Source organism: Camellia sinensis, chromosome 4 (assembly GCF_055761805.1).
Source record: "Camellia sinensis isolate YWXY chromosome 4, ASM5576180v1, whole genome shotgun sequence".
In the NCBI taxonomy this organism is placed as follows: Eukaryota; Viridiplantae; Streptophyta; class Magnoliopsida; order Ericales; family Theaceae; genus Camellia; species Camellia sinensis.
This window is the reverse complement of record NC_138964.1, coordinates 180291145-180318775: the sequence shown is the minus strand read 5'-3', so window position 1 is coordinate 180318775 and position 27631 is coordinate 180291145. Positions and strand designations below refer to the sequence as shown.

The window sequence follows — 27631 nt, the reverse complement described above, 5'->3', positions numbered from 1 at the left end:
ATACTTTAACTACCTTCTTTCCAATCTAAAAAAAAAAAAAAAACTAACTTCTTTCAAATTGTTATTTTTTTCATTCTTCTAAATATAATTATATTTTTGTGAAAGTTACATTTTTCTACTATCGTATTTTTCAAATGGTCATATTTTTTCAACGGTCATATTTTTTAAAATTTTTACAACGGTCATATTTTTACAACAGTCATATTTTTATACTTTTCCATTATAAATAAGACATTCCCTATCATTTGATCTTACCATCAACTCAATTTTCTACTTCATCCAAACTTCTATATCTCTCTCTATGGCTTCCAATTCTCTTTATGATATGCTTGTAAATGACTTTGACTTCTCTGAATCTGATGATGATTTGGAGATGCTCAAAGCTGTTACTACGGATGAAAAACTACTAGATAGTGAGATAGGATCAAGCTCACATCGTGGTTCTGTTCGAGGTCGTAAAGTCACTCATCGTGATTATATTCAAGGTCATGAAAGGCTTTTTCTTGACAATTTTGCTGAATCACTTGTATATCTTCTTGAGCTATTTCGAAGGAGGTTTCGGATGAAGCGTTCACTTTTTCTTCGAATTCAAGCTGCAGTAGAAGCGCAAGATCCATACTTTCTCCAAAAAAGAAATTGTGCTGGAAAGCTTGGTTTGTCTTCTCTTCAGAAGATAACTGTTGCACTTAAGATGCTTGCTTATGGAGTAGCCGCTGATTTTATGGACGAATATGTGAGAATTGGAGAAATCACTACAATAGAAAGCTTAAAATATTTTGTTAAAGCAATTGTTGATATTTTTTCTAATGAGTATTTGAGGTCACCAAATAGCAACAACATCGCTAAACTACTAGCGGTTGGTGAAAGTCGTGGATTTCCTGGAATGCTGGGGAGCATTAATTGTATGCATTGGAAATGGAAAAATTGTCCGACTGCGTTGAAAGGTATGTATACTGGTCACATTCATGAACCAACAATTATTTTGGAAGCTGTTGTATCATATGATCTTTGGATTTGGCATGCGTTTTTTGGATTACCTGGGTCTTATAATGATATCAACGTGCTAGAAAGGTCTTTTGTATTTACTGAACTTGCTCAAGGGCATGCTCCTACAGTCAATTACACCATCAATGGTAATGAATATACAATGGGATACTATCTCGAAGATGGTATTTATCCACAATGGTCAACATTTGTGAAAACAATTCCTTCTCCTCAAGGAAATAAGAAAATTTTTTTTGCTGCAACTCAAGAGGCGACAAGAAAAGATGTACAACGTGCATTTGGAGTGCTTCAAGCACGATTTGCAATTGTGCGTCGACCGACACGTTTTTGGAATACTAAAATGCTTAAATATATTATGAAGACATGCATAATTCTACATAATATGATCATTGAGGATGAACGGGATGACAATGGAGTAAAAGACTTCAATTATGATCAAATCGATGATAGTCCCCATGTAACAGTGTTACAGGAGAGAACTACTGAACTTATGAAATTCATTCAATGTCATCATAACATTAGAGACAGACAAACACATTCTCATCTCCAATCAGACCTTGTCAAACACTTGTGGCAATTACACAACGAGTTGTAAAAGCTTTGAATTTGAAGTTTCATTTTATGTAGTATGCTATTAGTTTTGAATGTAATCAGTATATGCTTTTAATTTGTGTGTAATTTTATAATTCTATATGCCTTTCAATTATATGGTTATCATTTTAATTCTATATGCCTTTTAATTATATGGTTTTCACTTTAATTATATGCCTTATATATATATATATATATATAATTAGCAATGTAGAGAAAATACAGCACAAAATAGCAGCAAAAATACCAACAAAATAGTAGCAAAAACACCACAAAAACAGCAACAAAACTAGTTCAAAAATATGTAGCAGACCTGTAGCAGCAAAACAACCCAAAAACACCATCAAAAGCTAGAAGATTCATATATCTTAAAAATGTTAACAAACTGTAGCAGACTTGTGTCTCACATAACATATCATTCCATTAAATTGTATGGACAGAAACCAATGTTGAGCTTAATAGTTCACACAAAAGCACTAGAAAGCAAGCAAGTTGACAAGGCCCACAAATTTGAAAGAAAGCAACATCTCTCGGCAATTCCCTAGCAAAAATGTAAGGTATAACTATTACCTTCAAGACAGTTTAACCAACAGCTACTAAAAGTACTATTATTGACCATAAATAGAGATTTTCTTTTGCAACTCAATCAAGCTAAATTAAGTTTCATCCGAAATTCTTAACTATTTTGCCAAGTTTATATGTATTCTCCTTCAAATTTCCACTTATTCTTGGGCAATATTTTATTCCAATTCAAATTTCCACTCCAGTCAATGGATTTACAATGGTCAAACTATTTGATTCTCTCCAGTCAACAGATTTACACGTAGTTCTCACAATGCTTTCAAGGTTTAACTTCAATCCATCTTTATAAATGTTGAGATTAATTCATGTTAAAAGTTATGTTTCATCAAGCACTATAAATGTTAATAACTAGTGAAGTGTTATTACTGTTATGTAATAGTTTAAAAATACCCTTCAATTTGACCAAATATACACCAGAAACATGAATCTGATTCTTTCATGGCTTCATTCCATTCCAATTTAGGAAACCAAAATTATACTAATACAACCCTTACAGTATAAAATATTTATCTAGCAACTATTCAGAAACTTCAAGCCTTGTTTGGTTTGTGTTTCTCAAAAAATTTTGGAAAAAATTCTCTACAAATAAGTTTTCAAAAGTAATCAAACAAAATAAATTTTTCCAAAACTTGTTTGGTTTAGAAATTTTCCAAACAAATCTCTCTTTCTCATACACATCAAATCAATCACTTTTTCCAAAACTCTCTCTCAAAATAATTTTTTAAAACATCTTTTGAAAAAAAACCAAACCAAACAAATTTTCGTACTTTTTATCTCAAAACATGTTTCTCAAATACAAACCAAACAAGGCCCAAGTTTCCAATGAACATGGTCCCACAATGGATCAATTTCCAAATATCACATTTCGAAGTCCAGTCAGGTTTATTCATTAAAATTTGTCTAAATATATGAATTTGTTTCCTCAGATTGTCCAACTACACACACAGAGATTAGCAGTTCAACTTTTCTGTCAACTGACTTTGGTAGTTATAGATACAAACACTACTCTATACTTGTTTTAAAAACTTTGTTAATTCTTTCTACATTTGCTATTAACCACAGATTTTTAAAAAATAATAAATAATAAATCATCAATAGTTAAGAAGGGTAAGAAAATATCAACTAACTAAGTACCAAATAGAAAATAAAATATTTTTTTATCAGCATAGAGAAAAACAAATTAAGGACATTTTAGGTTGCACATGCACCAAACATATGGAATTTATGTTTAAAGTGTTCTGTCTATGGAAAGCATTTAAAGTGAATTTAAGTTTAAGAGAATTTATGTAATATGGAATTCATGACATAAGAGAATTTAGGTTGTGCATGCACCAAACATAAGAGAATTTAGGTTGGACATGCACCAAACATAAGAGAATTTATGTTTAAAGTGTTCTGTCTATGGAATTTATGTCAATAGAAAGCATATGAAACAAACAAAAATGACAATCTATATGAAAGCATATGAAACAAGCAAAGAAAAAGCATAAACTGGGTACAATTTACAATCTATATTCTAACAGAAATTACAACAAACATATGGTGTGCAATACAAATACATAGACAAACAAACAAAAATGACAAAATTTATTACCTCCCTTGAGCAAAAAGTTTGAGAAAAAGATAGAGAGGATGAGAGAGTTTGTGAGATTTAGAATGCTTCCTCTATGGATTTGTTGGAGAGGTACTGATACAACTTTTAGCGCCAAAATAAGGGAAAAATTTTACCGCCAAAAACAAAATTTAGGAGCTAAAAACAAATAAAAAATTAAAAGGTTTATGAAAAGTACCTCGCTTGTCTTGGCGAGATACTGTAGCTCACAACCATCTTAGTGATGCTTGAACGAGTCTGCTGGAGCCATCTTTTACCCTTCTAAGCTCGCTTCTATGGTTGACAGCACAAAATGGCTATACTGCTGGAGATGCTCTAAGGTTGCTTTTGTGCGAGGCTCGTCAGTCATTGTTATGCGGTTAATAGAGATAATTTTTCTATTTTAAAAAAATAGTATTAATTTTGAAATTTATTTTAATAATTTAAATTGTTCATTTTTTATGATACATATTGAGTAAAATATATTTATAAAAAAATTAAATTGATTCGTCATCAAATTATATATATATATGTAAAAATAAATAAATGACAAATGTAATTTATAATATAAAATCAAAATAAAATAAACCCATTATTCAAAATATGTGATTTTAGAAGGAGAGACCCCAATTCTCTCAAATTAACAATATTACAAACTCATGCTTATTAACTTAGAATTTATTAAAAAAAAATAATAATAAATCATATTTATTTCATATATAGATCTCACACTTTCTCAATTTAATCTCTATTATACAAACATATTCAGAATAATATCAGATCTCTACTTTAGATTCTTTAATATTTTGTCCTCTCAAACATAATCCAACCTCATTAATAACATCCTATCAAAACTTGCTGTAAAGCATATATATAATTTCAAAGGCACGTGGATTATAAAATATATTTATAAAAAATTAAGTTAATTCAATATAAATAATTCTTTTATCAAATTATATTTATATGTATCTAAAAATAAATAAATGACAATATAATTTGTAACATAAAATTAAAATAAAATAAACCCATTATTCAAAGGAGATCCAATTGTCTCAAATTAACAATATTACGAACTCATTCTTATTAATGTAAAATTTATTCAAAAAATAATAATAATAAATCAGATCCATTTCATATATAGATCTTACATTTTCTCAATTTAATCTCTATTATACAAATATATTCAGAATAAATTTGAATGTTTACTTAGATTCTTTAATATTTTGTCCTCTCAAACATAACAATAATGTTTCAGACCACTAAACTTCTTGCTCTAAAGTAGCTCTAATGACATGGCGCCGACGCGGCAACCACTGTTGGCCCCTATGGCTAACTCGCCCTTTTCTCTTTCTTTCTCATTCGTTTCAAATTTCAAAATCATTTTGAGTATAATTTTTTGACTTTTCACTCTCTCTCTCTCTCTCTATTTGCTCCTTCATTCTCTCCTCTCTCCTCTCTCTTCGACCTGACCGAGGCTGTCACCGACCGAGCCTCCCATCATCCAACGATCGAGTCGAGTCTCTCTCTCCGACGATCGAGTCTCTCGCCTGACTCGCTTCTCGCCGCTTAGTCCCGTCGGACTCTCTTCTGTCGATGCTCTGTCCTTTGTCCACAGATCTGTCTTCTCTCGACTCTCTCTCTCCGACCAGCCCGATTCTGTCTTCGACCCGAACCAGCGACTCCAACCTACAGGTATATAACTACAAATTGAAATTAGTTGTTGTTGTACAAAAAAATCCTAAAACAAAAAAAAGATAAGTTAAATTTGTTGTTGTTGTTATAGAATTTGGGATTTTTTTTTAAGGGTTTTTTGTAAGGGAAAAAAAAAAGAAAATTGAAGTGTGTTGTTGTTGTAGAGTTTAAAATTTGTGAGAAAATTGTTCAATTTTTTTATTTTTTTTTTATTTTTTTGTGGCTTATTGCTCCTCTGTTGTGTGAATGTTCTTTGTTATCAGGTGGATACACTGCTGGATACTATAGTTACAAGGTATTTGTTTCTGAATTGTCTTATATCTAACTTTGTTTTTTTCTTGGGTTGCTTTTTTTCTTGGCCAGATATTTTTGTTTACTTAGTTATTGTTTACGCTCTTTTCTCTCTTTATTTTTTTCACTTTGCACAGTCACTCTTTCAATTCTGTTTATATTTGTTGTTTGTTAAGAAACGTTTACTAAAACCTGGTTTGTGCTTGCTCACTAAGATAGAAATTGTTTTACCATGTGCCCTCTCTTTGACTAAGATATACGGTGAGTTGAAGCTTTATTTTGTTTATATTATATTTTTATAGCTAATATTCAAATTTTGCAGTGGCAGAGGTATTGTCTGCAGATGCTTTCTCTGCATTTGAGGATTCTGGACTAAATGATGATAAGGTATAATGGGTGAGACTGTTCAAAGTATTGCATTACATTTTAACTCTTTTTTTTTTTTTTTTTCTTTTCTCAAATAAATCCCTTTTCATTTTTATCTGAATTCCTGTGGTATGAAAGCATATTTCTTAAGATTTTGTTAACTGGTACCCTAAGAGCACTTCTTAAGCAGCTTGAAATGGTTGTACATTTTTTTAAAAATTATTTAATATTATAGAAGTATGTATTATAAAATATGTACAATCATTTTAAGCTTTGTTAACTAGTTTTCTTGGGGCACTTGTAACAATATCCTATTTCATATATGATTTATTGAGGGCACATTTCGTATATGTTGTTATAGAAGAAAAAAAAACAAAATTGAAGTCTATTGTTGTAGAATCTATCACAAATTAAAAAAAGAAAATATAATTTGTCATAGAATTTTTATTGTATGCCATAAACATAGAATTTATATTGTTGAGGTTTACTATAGATCACATTTCATGTATAATTTGAGAAGCAATTTGTTGTTGTTGATTTTGTTATTGGATGGTGCTTGCCTACAAATTCACAATGTAGAAATGAAGGACAAGTACAAATGGCCAATATACCAACTGTCACCGAACAACTTCGAAGTATAAGCGAACTTCGATTTCAAAGCGAACAACTTCAATTTCAGAACGCGCAGATGCAAAAATTGCAAACAGACATAAATCGTAGTTAATGTCGAGCTTCGAGTTGGGTTTTGAGGCCCAAAACGCAGAGGACTAGGTAAAAAGGCCGTACTGAATACTCCGGCCTAGAGGGCAAGGTTACTCCGGCCTTGGGGAGACAAAGTTACTTCGGCCCAAGGAGGTGAGTTTATTCCGGCTCAAGAAAAGATAGTTGCTTCGGCCCAAGGAGGAGTAAAGCTACTCCGGTCCAGAGGCAACTCGGAGTTAGGCCGGTCCCAGAGTTAGTCCGGTCGCAATATGTTCTGGGAAGACCGGCTTCGAAGTTAGTCCGGTCATGACATACTCTGGTTAGGTCAGTCAGAACTTGCTACTTAGAAGTTTGATCTAAACGCACCAAGGTTGAACAAGGGCAGCCGAAGTAATGAGTTAGAAGAGAAGACCGAGCTAAGGATAGTTCGGCCTTCTCTGTGGCTCAGCATAGCCAGTGTTATTTCGGTCGTGTGGTAGTTCGGCTATGGAGAAAACCGTCCCACTTGGTTTAAGCAGTGGGGGAGGGTGTAAAAGGATAAGCATTATCCTTTGGAGTATGAATCCTAGAAGGACTCTGCATGGAGAAATACAAGTCCTACCAGGATTGTGCCACGGGAAACTTATAAAAGCCTACAAGCATCACCTTGGAGGAGGTAATTGAACACAATCTTTCTGAGAACTTAGAGCTTTGTCTATTTGTCAAGTTTTCTGACTTAGGCATCGGAGAGGTTTCCGGCACACACCCGCCGGCTAGCTCACGTTTGTGTTTTCAGGTGACAAAGCGACGTCGTACGGAGGAGCGTGGACTTGGTCAACAGGATTATACGAGGAGAATTATTTCCTCCCCGTACAATTGGCGCCGTCTGTGGGAAGAACAGACAAGAACAAAAACCTCTTGACTAAGCTTCTCCTTTTCTCATTCAATGGCACACATTGAAGACTTGCCGCAGTCCGCCGTCGACGGACTAACTCCAGAAGAGGGCGCAAGGCGTGAAGGACTACCTGCTGTCCCTCCCATGGCGGACTTGGAGCCCCAACAACATAATTCCAGGAGGAGCGGCAGGGGAAGGCGGAATGGCAGCCCTCGTCACTCTCAAAGTCCCGACAGGCAAAGGAGGAGGACTGATCCTCAAGCCCTGGAAGATCGCGTAAAGGAACAGGATGAACTAATTCGAAGGATGGCGGCGGACATGGAGGCTTTAAAACGCCAGATGAAGACTAAAGATGTGGCGACAGGAGAGGGGCGCAAGCACAAGAAGCCCCCTCGCCACTCAGAGAGTCGTAGTAGGAATACTACACCCTCCCAAGGAGAGAGCAGAAGCCTCAGGACAGGCGACACTCACTCCTTATCTTCAAGGACTCGTCACTCCAGGTCTGAGAGGACGAGATCCGAAAGATCATACACTGAAGGAAGCACGTATTGGCCTTCACATTCACACCAAACCAGATCCAGACAAACCGAGCTACCCAGGTCATCCGACTTACGAGCCGTGCTAGAAGAAAAAGCACGATGCAAGGAGGATGCCAGGGCAAGAGATCCACACCGAGTTTCGGCCTTACAACGGTTGGCTCCTCGGACGCACGGAAGCGTCGAGGTTGGAATGCCAATACCGCGACCGGCCTACGAACCAACGGACAAGGCATTGGCAAGACTACAGACCTCGCCGTTTGTCCCAGCGATCGAAAACGCACCCCTACCATCAGGCTTCCTTCAGCCGAAGTTCAATACATATGAAGGGAAGACGGACCCGTATTCACACCTGAGCCACTTTCGCCAAGTCATGGCTGTGTACAGACGAAACGAGGCCTTAATGTGCATACTCTTCCCGTCAAGTCTGGGCGACCTAGGCTTGACTTGGTTCGAAAAGCTCCCAGAGGGCAGCATAGCCTCCTGGGCCCAATTGGCAGAAGCGTTCGTAACAAGGTTTCGGACAAATACTAAAACACCGGTGGAGATAGACCAGTTACTCTCCATCGACATGGGTGAAAAAGAGACCCTCAGATCTTACAACAGTCGCTACTGGGAGACATTCAACCAGATTGGAGACTGCCCCACCAATCTAGCCATTGCGCAGTATAAAAGAGGCCTACCAGTAGGGAATCGACTAAGGGACTCGATCACCATGACGCCACCCCTCACCATGGAGGCCCTGATGGAAAGAGTGCATCAGCACATCAGGGTAGAAGAGGATGGCGCGCGTGCTAAAGCAAAATCAAGTACGACCGCAGCACCAGAAAAGAAAACCCCTGCCAAGGTCAACACGGTTGACCGAAATAACAAGAACGGACGTGGCAGACGAGATAACAGAGAAGACCCAGATAAAAAATGGTTGAGAATCCGCACTGCCATAACAACGGTGTTCAAGAAACCAATATATCGGATCTTGAGCGAAATAAGAGATGAGCCTTTCGTCAAGTGGCCAGCCAAGCTAGGAGAAGCCCAGAAAGACTACGACGACAGATCACGGTGCACCTTCCACCAAGAAAAGGGGCACCGAACTGAGAATTGCACGCCACTGAGACAGCACTTGGAGGAATTGGTGGCAGCAGGACACTTGGATAAGTACATTGAAGGAGGGACGCAGCCAGCCCCCCAGGACCATAATAACCACCCCAATGGAATGCCAATAGACGCCCCGCCTCAAGGCGTCATCAATGTCATACATGGAGTCTTTGAACCTGAGCGTGTATGCGAGCTCAGGGGATCGATCAAAAAGGCAGAACACTTTAGAGAAGTACTAAGTGCCCAACCAGCCATCAAAAAGGGGAAGACGGAGGCAACAAACGTCATGACTTTTTCTGACAAAGACTTGGAACGAATTTACTGCCCCCACAATGATGCCCTGGTCGTCACTCTCCGAGTCAAGGATTTTGACGTCAAGCGGATTCTGATTGACCAGGGTAGTTCATGTGACATCATGTACTACGAGACATTCAAGCAATTGAAGCTACAAGACAAAGACTTGGCACCTGCCGTATCTCCCCTAATTGGGTTCAACTCCATGCCAGAATGGCCCGTCGGCAAAATCATTCTTCCAGTCAGAGCAGGAACCGTGACAAAACAAGTGGAGTTCTGGGTATTGAAGGTCCCCTCCACTTACAACATCATCTTGGGCAGAACATGGCTGCATGCCATGCGATCAGTGGCGTCATCCTACCACCAAGTAATGCGGTTCCCCAACAACACCGGCATAATTGAAGAAGTCTATGGAGATCAGATCATGTCAAAGCAATGCTTCGTCACGGCGAATGGCAGCCGCGCTGCCAAAGGATATGTTCATTCGGTGGAAGAACCGGAGAGTAATGAGCTATTCACAGATGTCGGCAAATCGGCGGACCGGAAAGCAGTGGAGGACCAGGAGATGGCAAGTTACGGCCAAACTGGGAAGGTCCTCACAAAGTGGTTTGGTTAACAGACAAAGGGGCATACCGCCAAGACGAGGACGACAAAGCAATCCCTAGGCCATGGAACACGGCCAACCTCAAGTTATTTTACTTTTAGTTTTTTTCTTTCTAGCACGTGTAATTTTTTCTTTCTTCAATAAAACAAGCGATTCTTTTCAGCATGAGTTGTTCTCTGTAAAAGTTAGCTTTAGTGAAGATTAGGTACATAGCAAGCATTTTACTCTAAGTTAGCTGGAAAAACTAACTTAGAGGTTGGCTGGAATAAACCAACACCCCTCCTAAGCCCAGGATAAAGGATCCAGGCTGCAGGACGTTTGGTCGGAATAACCAAACTTTATTCTAAGTTAGTTGGAAAAACTAACTTAGAGGTTGGCTGGATTAAACCAACACCCTTCCTAAGCCCAGGATAAGGATCCAGGCTGCAGGACATTTGGTCGGAATAACCAAATACTAGAAGTTAGCTGGAAAAACTAACTTCAATAGTTGGCTGGAATAAACCAACACTTGTTACTCTTCAGCCGAAGTAAGGGTATGGCTGAAGAGTGGTTGGCTGGAATAAACCAACTCTTGTTACTCTTCAGCCGAAGTAAGTGTATGGCTGAAGAGTGGTTGGCTGGAATAAACCAACTCTTGTTACTCTTCAGCCGAAGTAAGTGTATGGCTGAAGAGTGGTTGGCTGGAATAAACCAACTCTTGTTACTCTTCAGCCGAAGTAAGTGTACGGCTGAAGAGTGGTTGGCTGGAATAAACCAACTCTTGTTACTCTTCAGCCGAAGTAAGTGTATGGCTGAAGAGTGGTTGGCTGGAATAAACCAATTCTTGATACTCTTCAGCCGAAGTAAGTGCAAGGCTGAAGTGTGGTTGGCTGGAATAAACCAACTCTTGTTACTCTTCAGCCGAAGTAAGTGCAAGGCTGAAGAGTGGTTGGCTGGAATAAACCAACTCTTGTTACTCTTCAGCCGAAGTAAGTGTATGGCTGAAGAATGGTTGGCTGGAATAAACCAACTCTTGTACTCCTCAGCCGAAGTAAGCGTATCGGCTAAGGAGTGGTTGGCTGGTAAGCGTAGTTTAAAAGCCAAAACCGAAGTAGAAATTAGTGTAATAGAAGACATTACAAATGCAAGCATACACACAAAGACCGGAGTAAGAGTTGCGCCAAATTTCCATTCATTAAAAAGGTAAGTACAAGAGGGGCATAGCCCGGTTACAAAGACGAAATAACAAAAGAAAAAGTACAGAGTCAAGAAAAAAGATCTTCAATCTCGGCGTCAAAGGCAGCATCGGCGTCAACCTGAAGACCGGTTGCTGGCGCAGGGACGTTTTCTGAAGGTAGAATGGTTTCGGCCGGAGCCACGGTTTCACTTGGTTGATCAATAGTTAGATCTTCCACCATGGGCTCCAACCGAACTACCTGACCTGCATTCACAACCGAAGTATCCTCAGGGGCAGTGTCTTCATCAGAATCTTCATCGTCAGAGCCCTCAAGGAACTGCTGTTGCATGGCCTTGGCATACTCCATCAGGGAGTTCGGTATAAAGTAGGCTGGAGGGTTGAAAACCTCGGTCTGAGGATCATGACCGAGCGTCTCAACGGCCCCCCTCCAGCCGCACTTGAAGAACAGCTCCTTGGCAGCATCGCATTGTTTGGCGTAAGCATCCTCTGCCCTCTTGAAGCCTTGTTTGTCAGCCTCCTTCACCTTCTCCTTTATTTCGGCATCCTTCTTTCTTTCGAGCTTCACCAGCTCACGCAAGTACTTGTCCTTCAGAGCAATGGCAGTCTTTTGTTTTTCAGCTTCGGCCGAACTAACCATTCCGGTCAGTCGGCCGACCTCGCCTCGGAGTTCGGCCATTTCCTTTCTGGCCTCTTCCAGTTCGGCCGACTTCGCCTCTGCTTCTGCCGCTGCTTGCCTAGTCACTTTCCTCAGCTCTAGCACTTTCCTGTGGGTGATTTGGTTTTTCTGAATGGCCTGACAAAGCAACAACTTCCCTTTAAGCCGAAGAAAAAGTTGAAAAGAAAAAGAAAAATAAACAGAAAAGCGACCGAAGTTACTAACCAGAATCATAGATTTAGTAGCAGACCGGATGGACTTCAGCTCGGTGGTCAACTGTTTTTGGTGATGCTCCATATCTTTGGGCAGACACACGCTCTTGGCCAGATTGATGGCCAACAGGTGGTCTTTCTCAGCAACAACCGAGTCTGTGTCTAGAATTTCTCGGTCGTTGAAAGTTAGTTTCGGTGCCCAGCAGTCGATGGTTCGGTCGGAAGACACCGGTTGGGGGCTTGGTGGTAAGCTCGGCTGAATAGCAGGTTCTTCATCGACCAAAACCTGTTCGGTTTCGGAAGTTCGGGCACGTTTGGTTCGGCGGGAGGAGGATGGCTGCTGAGAAGGGAGGGCCACAACAGCAGGCTGCGATTGACTGGGAGGGGTTACTTCGGGCCTAGTTGTTTCGGTGAGAAGGGCCCTAACTCTGCTCCTTTTCGCCATCTCTTCTTCTGCGGTTAGTGGAACAAGTCTTATCTCGGGCAAGGATGGGTCCGGTTCAGGTGCTTCTTCAAGAAGGAAGTCAGTCACTCTTGCTTTTCGGCGACCACTATACCGGTAGGTCGGTTCAAAATTCAGAAGCTTGGCCCAACCTCGTTCTTTAATCCGTAGTGCGGCTCGCAAAACCGCAAGGTTGGGATAGCTGTATAGAGAATGCAGGTGGGCGAAATCTGCAAAAAAGAAGAAGTGTTAGTTCGGTCAATAGATTAGAAAATCGAGATAACAAACAAAGAACAAGACCGAAGTTAAATTACCAGGCTCTCCCATTTTCCAATTTATAGGTCGGCCAGGAATTTGGGCTTGAAAATCCTCAAAATTCCCAGAGACCCAGAAGAAGTCATCATCATTAAGGTCTTTGTCCGGTGTGTACTTGACAATCTTCTCTCGGCGGCGGCGGATCCTAAGGTAATAGACCCATCCAGCATCTTTCGAGCCGATGGAATATTGATGGAATATTTCGGCAAGGCCGAGGTTTAAACCGGTTTGGTGGTTTAGTGCGGCTATTCCCATAATGATTCGGTATGTATTGGTGGACAGTTGGGTGGGGCATAACCTAGTTTGCCTAAGGAATTCGCAGATCAACGGTTGTACGGGAAACCGTAGTCCGGTTTCTATTATGGATTGAAGAGTAAAGGGGACGAAGCCTTCGTTATCCCAGGGTGTGATGTCTTTTTCGGCCAAAATCAAATGGACGTCATCCGGAATGTTATAATCCTTCCTGAATTCGGCCATCCTACCAGGGGTCTCAACTAAATACCTATACTTACCCATTTGTTGTATAAGTTATGAATAAGTTATCTCGGCGCAAAAATCGTGCTCAGAAGCTCGGTTGAGCACACGCAGGAGTGCCTGGGCAACCTAAGTCTGCAAAGTAAAAAACAGGGGGTTAAAGCACTGATCAGTGGACCGTGCTACAATTTAAAAGCAAGGTATAAGAACCCTACTTCGGCCTCAATTGGCTGGTTCTATTTCGGTTCATCTAAGGGTTTGGCACCTCGGCTTGAGCAGTTTGCTCGGTAGATCGGTTTAACGTCTAGGGGCAGCTTTCTGAGTTCGGTCTAAAAGACTAAGAGAGCTGGTTCAGCCCCAAGGCCTAAGTCGGTTGCAGTATGAGGAAAGTTACTTCGGTTGAGTCCCTAGGGGCGGCTTTCTGAGTTCGGTTTAAGAACCAAGAAAGCCGGCTGGGCCCCAAAAGCTTAGCTCGGATATGGACCGAAGTACCTAGTTCGGTATGTGCTCGTTTATTCGGTGATCTTAGCCTGGCTAGAGTGGTTCAGAAGAAACTACTGATATTCCTACAAGTTCTAGTTCGGTCATTCTCTGAATCTATCTACATACATAACACAAACAGTATCCTAGTTCGGTTGGGACGTGATTCTGGATCAAAATCGAGTTTTCTCTAGGGTATAAGACATATACTCATGGGTTATACTGGTTTCTTCATAAAAGTACGAAAGCAAAGCAGACAAATGAAGAAAAATGTTTGCAAAAAGCATACAAAACAAAAACAGATGGAAAAACAAATAAAAAAAGCGAGAAGGGTAGGCTTGCTTACCAGATTGGAGAAGAAGAAGCTGAAGATGGAGCAGTAGCAGCAACGGAAGCACGAACACAGTAATGAAGCTCAAAAAACTCAGGAAACAGAGGAGAAGAGAAAATGAACAATGGAAGGTGAAGTAATTCGAGAAAGAGTAAAAATGTTGTTTTGTGAAAGAAGGGAGAGAAAAAGGCGGCAAAAAGAAGCGGGAACAGTACAAAAATTCTGAAGGGCGGCATGACAGTTGGCCACAGCTTATTAGAGTTTGCCACGTGTCACTGGAATGGGGAGCGTTACAGTCGCTGTGATTGAAGAGACGTTTTGACCGGACATAGTGATACCCGAGGTAAACTTAGTTCGGCTGGAAAGGCTAAAAGGGTTTTTTAGCTCGGCTGAAAAAGCGTAACAAACTCTAGCTCGGCCAAAAGGCTGGTAATCCCAATCATGTTGCACAGATGGAATTAAGGGGCAATTGAGAGGGTAATTTTTGGGAAAATTGGGCCGAGCTTCGAGTTGGGTTTTGAGGCCCAAAACGCAGAGGACTAGGTAAAAAGGCCGTACTGAATACTCCGGCCTAGAGGGCAAGGTTACTCCGGCCTTGGGGAGACAAAGTTACTTCGGCCCAAGGAGGTGAGTTTATTCCGGCTCAAGAAAAGATAGTTGCTTCGGCCCAAGGAGGAGTAAAGCTACTCCGGTCCAGAGGCAACTCGGAGTTAGGCCGGTCTCAGAGTTAGTCCGGTCGCAATATGTTCTGGGAAGACCGGCTTCGAAGTTAGTCCGGTCGTGACATACTCTGGTTAGGTCAGTCAGAACTTGCTACTTGGAAGTTTGATCTAAACGCACCAAGGTTGAACAAGGGCAGCCGAAGTAATGAGTTAGAAGAGAAGACCGAGCTAAGGATAGTTCGGCCTTCTCTGTGGCTCAGCATAGCCAGTGTTATTTCGGTCGTGTGGTAGTTCGGCTATGGAGAAAACCGTCCCACTTGGTTTAAGCAGTGGGGGAGGGTGTAAAAGGATAAGCATTATCCTTTGGAGTATGAATCCTAGAAGGACTCTGCATGGAGAAATACAAGTCCTACCAGGATTGTGCCACGGGAAACTTATAAAAGCCTACAAGCATCACCTTGGAGGAGGTAATTGAACACAATCTTTCTGAGAACTTAGAGCTTTGTCTATTTGTCAAGTTTTCTGACTTAGGCATCGGAGAGGTTTCCGGCACACACCCGCCGGCTAGCTCACGTTTGTGTTTTCAGGTGACAAAGCGACGTCGTACGGAGGAGCGTGGACTTGGTCAACAGGATTATACGAGGAGAATTATTTCCTCCCCGTACACCAACTGTCACCGAACAACTTCGAAGTATAAGCGAACTTCGATTTCAAAGCGAACAACTTCAATTTCAGAACGCGCAGATGCAAAAATTGCAAACAGACATAAATCGTAGTTAATGTTGTATTTATGGAATCTTCATGTTGGTTGTAATTGGTGTTGTATTAATTATGAAAATGTAATAATTTTTAGGCAAGCTAGAAGTAGAAATAGATGATATGTATGAACATTTATGATATATTGCAGTGTTTTTTTTAGAAGTATGAAGATGTAATCATGTGGATTGTTTTTTTCTTTTTGAAGTTGATTGGCATAATTTACATAGTTATCTAATTGAAACTTTCTAAGTTATCTTATTGGAACAGATTGTTGACAAATTTTGAACACCAATTCTGTTTATCTGTTTGTCTATTTGAACACAGATTGTTCACAGATTTTGAACACAGATTCTGTTTCTGTTTGTCTATTTGAACACAGGTTGTTGACAGATTTTGAACACAAATTTGTTGACAGATTTCTTCAACAGATTTGAACACAAGTTGAGCACAATCTGTTAACAGATTTGAACACAATTTGAACACAATCTGTCAACAAATTTTGAAACAAAATTCTTCAAATTTCCACCACCCCGTTAACAATATATACCATTGGTAACCCACAAATTTTGAACACAAATTTCTTCAACAAATTTTAACACAATTTGAACACAATCTGTCAACAAATTTTGAACACCAAAATTCTTCAAATTTCTTCACAGTTTCATAGGTCCTTTTGCTTAACCATTAGTAACACACAAAGCCAGTGTACCATGAAAAACAATAGAATGAAAAGCACCAAAATGCATTAAAATTACATAAATTAAGCTCCATCAACTAACAAACAAAAATGCATTAAATTACTCCCAGTACAAAATGAAGTCTAGATCCAAATCACATAAAATGCATTAAAATTACATGTTTCCAACTAACGAAAACAAGAGTGATTTCGGTCTATTTGTACATTCAAGTCAACAAAAGAAGACGGTACGGCTCCATAAATTTCACTTATGGATTGCTGAGTTCTCATAGACTTTTTGCATTGAAATCATCTCCAAAGCTAGTGTAGGTCGTTTTGATGCATGTGTACCCTCTATTTGAATCAACCTCCATTTCTGCTCATTCATAAATTAAACTAAAATCAAATAATTTAATAGATTAATAGACTAGTACAATAATCTGTTATTACTCTGTTATTAATTTGCTCAAAAATTAATCTGTAAATAATGATTTAATAGATTAATAGACTAATACAATAATCAGTTATTGCTCTGTTATTAATTTGTTCAAAAATTAATCTGTAAATAATGCAGTTGTTAATCTGTTATGTGGATTTAAATAGACACACACACACACACACATATATATATATATATATATAACGAGAAAACAGAACTGAGCAATAGATAACACTACCAGCATTTTGGTGATAGTTTCATTTAAGTCTTAAATCATGGAAAGGAACTGAGCAATATAAAACAAACACTAATGGAATCAATATTTAAAGCTCAGAGTCAGAAAACTATAACTTGTAGAAAAATTATAGTGAAAGACAATGAAATACCCACTACACAAAATGCTCTTCTTTTTTTTTTTTTTCCTTCTTCTAAGGATTGTGATCATTAATTTGAACATTCTTTTTTATTATACCTTCGGGTTGAGGTGCAAGGGAGATAACTGTAGGTCATAAAGAGTGAAGGATGATTAAAGTACTCTTTTTTGACCAAGTGAATTAGTGACTGAATCTATGTATTTCATTACAGAATAGCTCTTCAAACAGAATACAACTACAAAAATCATTCTTAAAATCCTATTATATATATATATATATGTAAGTATAAGTATAGAGAGAGAAGGACAACAAACAGAGACAGAAACTGACCAGAAGGAACGTCGAAGTCCAAGTCCGACGAAGACGCCGGACGATAGAGGAAGGAGAAGACGTCTGACGGTGGAGGAGACGAACGGCGGACAGATCTGCAAATGCCGAAGGAAACAGCAAACGCCGAATGGTGGAGGAAAGGACAAACGCCAGATGGTTGACAAGAGGGACGGCGGAGGAGAGGGCAAACGCCGGACGGTGGAGGCGAGGGACGGTGGAGGAGATATCTAGAGCTGGAATGCAGCCTCAAATTAGAACATAATCTAGATCTAAGCTTCTCTTTTACATTTGAGCGGGAATTTTTTTTTTTTTTTTTTTTAACAGTGTGTGAACACACGCACTATATATGCAAATGTGTTTCATTCTCACACGTTGAAAACTTATAAAAAAGTTAAAAAGTCAAAAAATTATTCAAAAAGTCAAAAAATTAATACTATTCATCAAAAGTCAACAATTACGGTTGCACAATTTCCAATTTGAATTTTTCCTTACAAGTCAATTTTTATAATTTTTTATTACATATTTTTTCATAAAAAGTCAAAAAGTTAACCCAAACATCCATATTTTTAATTTAATTTTTTAATCTAAAAAGACAAAAAATACACTTATTTAAAACACCCCAAATAACCCCAAATACCACCTGCTTAGAGCTCTTTTTAGAGCCGGTCTTTTAGTGCTCAGTATCAGAACTGTCAAACATAATCCAATCAGTGGTGCAACATCCCACTAAAAAAGAATCACTAAGCCAGCTCTAATGAGCTGACAGTGCTGAAAATTAAAAAAAAAACAAAAACAAAAAAATAAAACATTACATCAGTTGAGACTACAGTATTTTTAGAGCTACTAGAGCTCCTAAACAATTTTCTAACCCAATTTCATCAGTAACATCCTATCCTGTCAAAACTTGCTGTAAAGTATACATAATTATAAAGGCACATGGACCACCATCTCTCAGCCAATTAAAACCCTTTAACATGTAAAAAGTCAAAAGAATTAATTCCACAATTATATCTGTGAAGCTGATTGATGAAGACCACACCGGACCTGCGGATGAGTGGAAGAATTTTCTTGAAACCAAAAAAAAAAAAAAAAAAAAACCAAAACCACATCTACAAGCATCCAGTGGTCCACGCAGTACTCGATCCCAACCCGTCCCTCTCTCACGGTTAAACTAAGCGCAACAACCCTTTCGCTTTCTGGTTTGTGAGTGATTTCTAGCCATGGACTCTCTCTCCAAAACCCCAACTTTTCTTCATCAATCACCATTACCATTACCATTGTTGTTGTTGTTGTTATTTATTCTTCTAAGGTTCAAACCCAGATTTCAATTTCCACTTTTATGTAATTCGAATGCCATTTTTCAATACTCCATCTTCAATGCGGTTGATGATGAGCCATTGTTGATGTGTTTGACCTTTCTCATTGATTACGATTTCGTCACGTTGTGGCACTTTTCAACGGTAAGTTCAAATTCATGTGGTAATTTTTTCATGTTTTGTATTTTGTCGGCAGAGATTTGATTGCTGTTGATGAATTCTTTTGTGTGAATTTGGTGCTTAAGCCTTTCCAAATTGATACACACAGTTTCAATTGGCTAAAGGTTGTGTGTTTTTCTTTTTTGGTGAATTTAAGTTTGTCAATTTCTTAGTTTCAAACTTTTAGAGATAAAATTAGTAGTGTTTTAATCGTTTGTGTTTGGTTTTGGATATATGAAAATGGTTAATCAAATTGTGTTATTCTGTGATTCTTGTTCATCTAGAATGTGAAATTTGACATATATCTGTTACATATAAGCATGAATATTTTAACTCTTCTATTCTTCTATGTGCTTGGCTGTTGTTTATTTGGAAATTCACATCTGGACTGGTCTCTGATTAAAATATTTGATTTGCTGTATGAGTAGGTCTTTCTTCTTCATAATATTTATTTTTCATTTTTGATGTCCAGTTGAAGTCAACTTATACTATTTCTTTTGTAAGTGATATAAAATTAGATGTTCACTTGTTCAATTAAGTTGGGGTACTAGATTGTTTTGTTTATGTTTCTCTCTCTTCTTTTTCTTTCTAAGTAGCTATAATTTTTAAGCGATTTGGTATTAATTACTTGACTTTATGTTATTTGAGAACTAAATGATGGAATATTAGTATATGATTCAGGAAATTCACCCTACTTGGTTATCCTGATTATATCAATCAGTTTGATATAACCATCTGTAATTGTCTTTCCCTCAGTAATATAGAAGATGTCAAGTAATGATTTGTTGGACCTTTCGGATTACATTTGATTGTTTTGTAGTGTGAGAAAACCCATGGTAAAACCTCTCGCACCCTTTGAGAATTGCATGACTTGCGGATTTACTAAAAAAAATTATTTGTGGTTTGCAGCTGTAAAACAAGTTTGTGGCGCTATCATACTTGATGACAAACAGTAACTCTGGATTTCATGGGGTAAACATATAGATGTAGTACTAAGGATATTGTGGCTTTGGGGTGAACCGTGGACCCACAGGGTGCATGGGAAGTGTATCACACCTTTTTGAGTTCAATCAGGGCTGCATGGCAAGGAAAGTTCTCACACAACAGAAACACGGTGGTGGTAAGTATTATATTTTTTTACAGCATTAGAGAGAAGGGTATGATAGGAAAGAACCTGTGGGTTCAATTCAAGCTGGCTACATGTTCAATTGTGGGCACTTGAAAACTTTTGTTAATGTACTTTGATAAATTCAGTCAATTGACTACTTCTCAATTCTGAATTTCTAGAAACCATGAAAGGTAGCTAATTGATTTTGACAGTGATTATAGAGCAATAGTTATGGTTTTACCTTGGTTAAGTGTTATAGGTATCAGAATGATGTCAGCTTGAGTTTGACCTATGCCAATTACAATTAGTTTATGAGGGAAGGCACTTGTGACATATCAAGGTGATTATAGACTCTTCGAATAAAAAAGATGTGCAAATCTCTTTGCTTCTCAGGGAGGAGAACCACGATTTAACTACTAATTTGACTCACAATATTGTCATATTAGATGATGCACTTTGAAGCACTCATAAGAAAATGATTACCACCACAAGAAAACCTCATCTCACCTGGTTATGGCAAGAGAGAATAAGTTGAAATACATTTTTCCATTTGAATCTCTTTTGTGCTTTTTAAATTAATGATGCTGATACAACTATACAGGCTTAGAGGCTCCTCAAAACAGCCTGGAGCTTCCAGTAGAAACTTCGCAAAGCTATTGCGCTGTTGGAGACAATATCCCGGTAATAATATCATCACTTACCTTATTTTATATGAGCTTTATACTATGTTTATGGGATGGAACCTTTGAACGGTTTACTATTTCTTGTCGTTATTTTGTGACTAAGAGAGGATAGGATGTTAGCTTTTGATGTAAACTGTATTTGAAGTGTTCAAACTGCAGTTTACTCTCTGCATTCTTCAGAAAGAAGGGATTTATTGTTGCTCTAGCTCATGGTGTTCATTTTGGGAGATTGCTTGACCTGATTCTTATTAGTGTAGGCTCACAAGAACTGGGCAACAGCTCTTGTTGGAAGGAAGTTTGTTTTGAGGTTTTACAAACACTTTGATGGCTCACCAAAAATAAAATAAAATAAAACTTGGGGTTGAAACTTTTACAATTACCATTGTGTAGTGCAAATTGGACTTGGATGAAATTTCCAAACAAGAAATTAAGGGTTCAAACCAAAATGGTTATTGTTAAAGTAAAATTGAATGTTGTTATATTAGTAGAAAAATACTAAAATAACAATTCCTGAGTTTTTATAGTACTCTCTGGATAGATCGCATCAGGTTTGGAATTTTTTTTTCTATCAATAATTGTCACGATTTTGATGATATTTATCATCTTTGAAGAGGTTAATTTCTGTTGTCGCTGTCTATTTTGGTTGGTAGATTAAGAAACCTTTTTCTCAATGAACTCAAATTCTTTCTGTTTTGATACGTTTAATCTTCTCCCATGTATATATTTTTTGTCAGCGACATTATTTAAATCCAAATCTTTGTATAAAACAGTTTGTTATATTTTGTTATTATTGAACTTTTGTCTTGTTTGCTTTTTTTATTTTTTCTACACTGAACAAATGCTTTGTACTCGTTACTCATCCTTGTAGCACGATATAGGAGTGCTCCTTAATATCAGTTCCAAGTTCCAATAGTCAATGTTTTCTGTTCTATCATTCTCCATGTGTGTGTTGTGTGTGTGTGTGTGTGTGTGTGTGTGTGTGTCTCTCTCTCTCTCTCTCTCTCTCTGTGCAGGTGTCTTTCTTGATTCTTATTTCTATATATGAATTTTTCAGTACTCTTATGAAGTCAAACATGAGTGGTGCGAGAACTCTTATCCAACTGAGGCTTCAATGAAGATGTTGATCAGTGAAGAAATGTCCAAAGGACCAAACACCGGACGAAATGTACCGAGTGTTGTGGCCCGTCTGATGGGAATGGATATGTTATCATTAGATACAAAATCTGTAGCTCGGCAGGATGGAAAAAAGAATCAAAAGCCAGGAACCAATTTGCATAAGAAGGATCAGAATAAAAAAGGCTCAGGTGGCCATGTCCATTGTAACTCAAATTCTTCTAGACAGATGGAGTTTAATTCCTTTCAACATAACAAGGACAATGATCCTGATAGTCACCATGTTCACATGAAGTTGAAAAAGCCAAGGTCACGAGAACATCCTCAAGAGGAGGAACTACTGAAGTTTAAGAAAGAATTTGTAGCATGTCAAGCAGTAAGGATCAGGGAATGCTCAAAGGTTGTTGAACTTGACAGAATTCCTAGCCAGTGGCTTGCTCAAGAAGCCCTCAACAAGGAAAAGGTTGCTCTCTATTCAAATTCAAGAAGAATTACAGCAAGTGAGAAGCCTATAGATTTTATGGGTCATGCAGTAAAAGCAAGCCCATGTGAAAGTGGGTTGCAACATCATGGATTTAGGAAGGAACTTTTTCCATCTGAGCAGAAGGAATCATATTCTTCAAGGAACCGAACCCTAATTAGAGATTTTGAGCAGCCATCTCTGATTAATTCCGACCAGAAGCTGGATATATCTTCTGCTCCAACAAGGATAGTGATCCTGAGGCCTGGCCCTGAGCAGATCAGTGACAATGAAGAGTCGTGGGTTAGTTCCTCAGGCATTTCAGAAGAGAGAGGTGGTATAGAAGATTTTCTTGAGGAGGTAAAGGCAAGGCTAAAATGCGAGCTTCAAGGGGAAATTAAAAGGGGAACCATGGTTAGAAGAGGTGGAAATGAGAACCCTTATAGTGAAAACCCATCAGATCCAAAACAATTAGCTCAATGTATAGCGAAACAGGTCAGAGATAGTGTTACTAGGGATCTTGGAATGAATTTGCCTAGATCAGAATCTACAAGATCTTACAGAAGTGAGATTCAGTATGATGGACCAGGTTCTCCTGAGTTTATCAACAAAGATACTAGGAGACTCTTAGCAGAGAGGCTGAGGAACGTTCTCAAGGGGGAAACAAATCTGCATATTCCCACAGTTGCTTGTGGTAGCTCAAACTCTTCCATGCTAGATAATAGAAGGGGCAGGCTGGAACAATCGGTAGGTAACTTGAAGGCTGGAGGTAAGTTGAACTGCTGGGACATTGTAGAAGATGAACCAGAAATGCAAACCAGATCTTTTAGACAAGGGAACGATGGTGACGCAATGCATCATAGAGATTTGTCTCCTAGGAGCCTCATTAGATCTATGTCAGCCCCAGCATCATCAGGAACATCATTTGGGAAGCTACTTCTAGAGGACCGCCACATCTTAACTGGGGCACAAATCAGGAGGAAGCATGAAGTTGTTGAAAGAGTAACAGTGGATGTAAGAAAAAGGAAGAAGGAAAGGTCCAATTTGAAAGAAAAAGTTTCCAGCTTGAAATACAATTTCTCTCTTAGAGGGAGTCTGTTTGGCAGAAAGATTCTATCAGCAGAGGAGCCACATATGTATGAATGTGATCCCATGGAAGATATCATGAGTGGACCAACAGTTATGTTGAACTTTAGAGAGAGGCATGTAAGGATTGTTTTATATAGAGACAATAACAAAATTGTGAATTGACTGCGTTTCATTGGTTGTTGACCTGTGGTTATTCTTTAATCACATTATATCTTGTTGTTTCAGGAGAACTTTACTGAGGTTCCACCAAGCCCTGCATCTGTGTGCAGCAGTGTTTACGAGGAGTTATGGAGGGCAGCAGATCATTTTAGTTCAACATCAACATCAGATCTATCTCCGCTAGAAGATGTCATGCTGCCTCAGGTTTTCAGAGAGATCAGCTCTAATCTAAATGGTATGCGAATAAATTATGTTTCTGTAGCTTTTTAATGAAAAGTTTGGAATAGTCTTCTGGTTATGAACTTTGGTCCTGCATTGCTGATTTTTATTGCTTGACTATTAATTTTCAATTGCACTTTGTTCATTTGTCCAATGATGGCTTTGGCACATGCGTGTAGGCTTACTTGAATATTGCAAAGCCATAATGCATATTTCTTTAAATTACCACCTATCATATGGATCATCCGAATATTCATGATGTTTTTAACTAGTGTTTTGTACAACCTACATGGCAAGGCAATGTTAAACTGAACTGTACTTGAATAATACACAAGTGTGAAAGAAATTCAGTTCTCATTCTTAAAACTTAAGCCTGTCCTGGAATAGATAATGAGACCAAAACTGATATGATGCAGCAGAAAAGTAGGCTTTTGTGGCTGCTTTGTAATTGGGTTTCATGGTTGAAAGCTTGGTAAAATAATAATAGGGGCTTCAAGGGGTTGATTGGGGTAATAAAGGTGAGGGTTTAAGCATGAAAGTACATAATTTTTAGCACTGTTTATGGGTTTTTCTAGTGCTTTGAGCAGTATTCGAGATCAGTAACTGGATTTGTGATGTATATTTTTTGTAAGCTAGGGTGCTAAGGTTAAGGAACTATGATGTTTGGGGGTTGAATAGGGGTTAATTCAAAGAAGAAGAAGAAGAAGAAAAAGGAGGAAGATAATCACATATGGTTGGGCCTATGTTGGAGTAAAATATGGTTTTGAATGGTGCCTCCATTCCTGTTTTTGACCCTGGAAATTATCGTGATACTTTATTTGGTGTCCTGAGAAATAAATCTTGAGTTTATCAAAGATAATTTTGTTTGTGGCACTTAATTACGAAACTGCAGCTGCTTTTGAGAGATTTGGTGACATCTTATGCTTAATGATCATGCAGAGCTGCGGAGGCAACTGAATGAACTTGATGCTGATGGCCCCAAGGAGACAGTCACCGAAGAGCAGCCCTTGGAAACTGAAATGGCAGGGTTAGAGGATGAAGCAGAAGCTTACATCCAAGACTTGCTTGTTGCTTCAGGTCTGTACGATGATTCATCTGACAACGTTTTATCAAGATGGGACCCACTAGCAAAGCCTATAACCAATGACATCTTTGAAGCAGTAGAAGAGTCTTACAAGAAAATGACCAAGGATAATGAAGGGTCCAGAAGAGATCACAAGTTGTTGCTTGATTTGTTAAATGAAGCACTCTCAGTTGTACTTGGACCACCTGTGACCATGTCTAGATTCAGAAAGGCTATTGGTCCTGCACTACGTCCTCCACGTGGACAGAAGTTATTGGATCGTGCATGGGAGATTGTTCATGCACATCTATACCCTCCAACAGATAAATTTCATTACTGGCTTGATGATATGGTGGCCGAAGATCTAGGGTTCACCACATGGTCAGGGTTGATGAACGATGACATTGATGCTGTAGGGAAAGAGATGGAATCCCAGATTACTGGATATCTGATTGAAGAAATAGTGAAGGATATGCAGAGTCATAACGGTGTATAGATAAGCCTCTTCTTCTGTGTTGTGGCCATTCTGATGGTCAGAGGGACCATGGTAGAGGGTGCAGAAAGTGCTGAAAATTTCAGCTCGCGATGTGGGATCTCTTTCCTCACAGGCAGTGTTAGTTATTGTAGGTGAGTGTCAACAAAATATGGCGTATCTTTTTTCATTGGGGATGGTTGTGATATAGGATATGGGTTGGTTTGGGGTTCCTTTTGAGTGTATATTGAGTTTATTATTTGATACATTAACTATTTTCTTAATTTTTATTTTATTTTATTTTTATCAATTTGGCAATTTATTGGATCAGTCTGCTGGACAATCCCAGATCAGTAGAAGATTGTGAACCACCGTGTTTGTTTGGGTAAATTACACTCACTTCAATTGAAGTCAGATAAAAATACAATAAGTCTCACAAGTTTGAAATAATTATATTTGGTTTTCTTAAAATTTTAATTCATACAACACGTAAGCTATTTTCATCAAGAATTCATTATTTATATAGATAAAAAAAATAACATTATCATCTCTCACATAAAATATATGTTATATCTTGTATATATTTTTATTTTTATACTATCTGTATTAATTGAGTCTTTTTAATCTTTCTTTAAAAAAATGAGTATAATTAATGTAAGTTACTCTATTTTTTTTTATTTTTATTTTTTTTGTTTTGTTTTGTTTTGTTTTTTGTTTTTTGTTTTTTTTTGTGGTTGTTCAGGTCATAGGATAGTCCAAAAAGGGTTAAACAAAATAAATATCGATTTATGACAACATGGGAAAATTATAATTTTAAGAGAAATTACAATTAAGTGGTCATTTGAAAAATTATTTACAAATATATTAAAAAAAGTCTGAAGCTGCTAACGGATTCGGTCTGAAGTGCTTGCTTCAAACGGATATATACAAATATAAATATCGATCTGAAGTGCTTGCTTCAAACGGATTCGGTCGCAATCTAAAAGCTGCTACATTAATAAGTCTTAGAATACTTGTAGGCACGGAGCTTTCCGGGATCTACATACCAGAACCATAGACGTAATGGAGTCCGAACAAAGGACTCGATCCTGAGGACGGTGAGTGGAGATAAATTCACTATTCAGTTAAACTAGCCTATACTCGAGTCGAGGTGGCACAATCTAGAAGGTCTATGAGACTCGACAATATTTGCGGTAAGGCGTTATCTTGAACTACCCCCGACCCTTCTATGGCAAGGCATCCTCTGGGACTACCCCTGACCCTTTGGGATGATTGGAGATCATTGATTAGGTGTAGCTAAGAAGAAGGGCTCACCGATAGATTGATCTCCTCTTCGGGGTTTTCCTTATCCTCGGAGAGGTCATCTCCTCAGACTAGGTAGTTAGAGAAAATATTCCCTATGTGCCTTGCACATGAGCTCCATCCTACATCATGAGGTGTCTATAAATAGTACCCACCAATAACTTTACAAGGGATGAATTTTTGGAGAGACAATTCTTGGGAGATAACTAATTTTCCCTCTTCATTATCTACCTTGAGAGTGAAAATGGGAGATCCATAGGTGAGCCTTACCATTATTCTCTCTTTAATTACTTTGCCTTATTTTTCACCCAATCTCTTATCTCTATCATTTCTTTACTATTGTGTTTCTAGTTGCGATCGTTAAAGAATCTAAACCTCTCACCATTTCTAGAGAATTCAAGTTTTCCAGTGATCTTCCAAGATTTTTGAATTTTCTGGCGAGCCTTCGAATTTTTCGACAACATTCTTGAACCCTCACACAATTATGTTGAATTTACGGATGATTAGTATAATTTACCCAAATATAAAATTTATTTGGTGAATTGTTTCTAAAATTATATACATTTTTAAAAATTAAAAAAACAACTCACATTTTAAGAAATATCAAAAAGTCATTTTCAAATTTAAAAAAGAAAAAAACTATTTTCACAATTAAAAAAAGGGAAAATTGGCCAAAGGTCCCTCTCTTACTTTTCGTAATGGAAGAGATCCACAGAATTATTTTTTGATGTCTAAGGTCCCTAAATATGTATCAGAGAAATTTGACTCTTTGTCTCGAAACTATCGAAGGTCGGGACAGCAACAGGGACAACTGGTACGCATTCGGAAACGGAAACGATTGAAGTGGTGCAAATGGAGATGGAATCGACGTCCAATGGATCGACCTTGGGGACCTGGTAGGGCACAGGAGGGTGTCGTACTCAATCGCGATGGAGTAAT

General features: G+C 38.3%; 2 protein-coding genes and 1 long non-coding RNA gene across 3 annotated transcripts; 2 read left to right on the top strand and 1 right to left on the bottom strand.

Annotated features, from left to right (window-relative positions):
* The first annotated feature begins 301 nt into the window (after positions 1-301).
* On the top strand, positions 302-6145 carry LOC114287260 (uncharacterized). Its single transcript, XM_082923899.1, has 4 exons — positions 302-1511; positions 5725-5756; positions 5929-6013; positions 6075-6145. Exons 1-4 carry the CDS (start codon positions 302-304, stop codon positions 6143-6145), a joined length of 1398 nt encoding a protein of 465 aa, XP_082780025.1.
* A 10360-nt stretch (positions 6146-16505) lies between these two features.
* LOC145789736 (uncharacterized) lies at positions 16506-17853 on the bottom strand. The gene is made up of 2 exons (XR_014328005.1): positions 17550-17853; positions 16506-16782 (listed from the first exon to the last, which is right to left on the bottom strand). It is a non-coding gene; the product is annotated as an uncharacterized LOC145789736 (long non-coding RNA).
* Positions 17854-18541: 688 nt separating this feature from the next.
* On the top strand, positions 18542-25720 carry LOC114287264 (uncharacterized). The gene is made up of 6 exons (XM_082867051.1): positions 18542-19009; positions 19934-20144; positions 20734-20813; positions 21870-23594; positions 23703-23871; positions 24795-25720. Exons 2-6 carry the CDS (start codon positions 20063-20065, stop codon positions 25412-25414), a joined length of 2676 nt encoding a protein of 891 aa, XP_082723177.1. The 5' UTR covers positions 18542-19009; positions 19934-20062; the 3' UTR covers positions 25415-25720.
* Positions 25721-27631: the final 1911 nt, after the last annotated feature.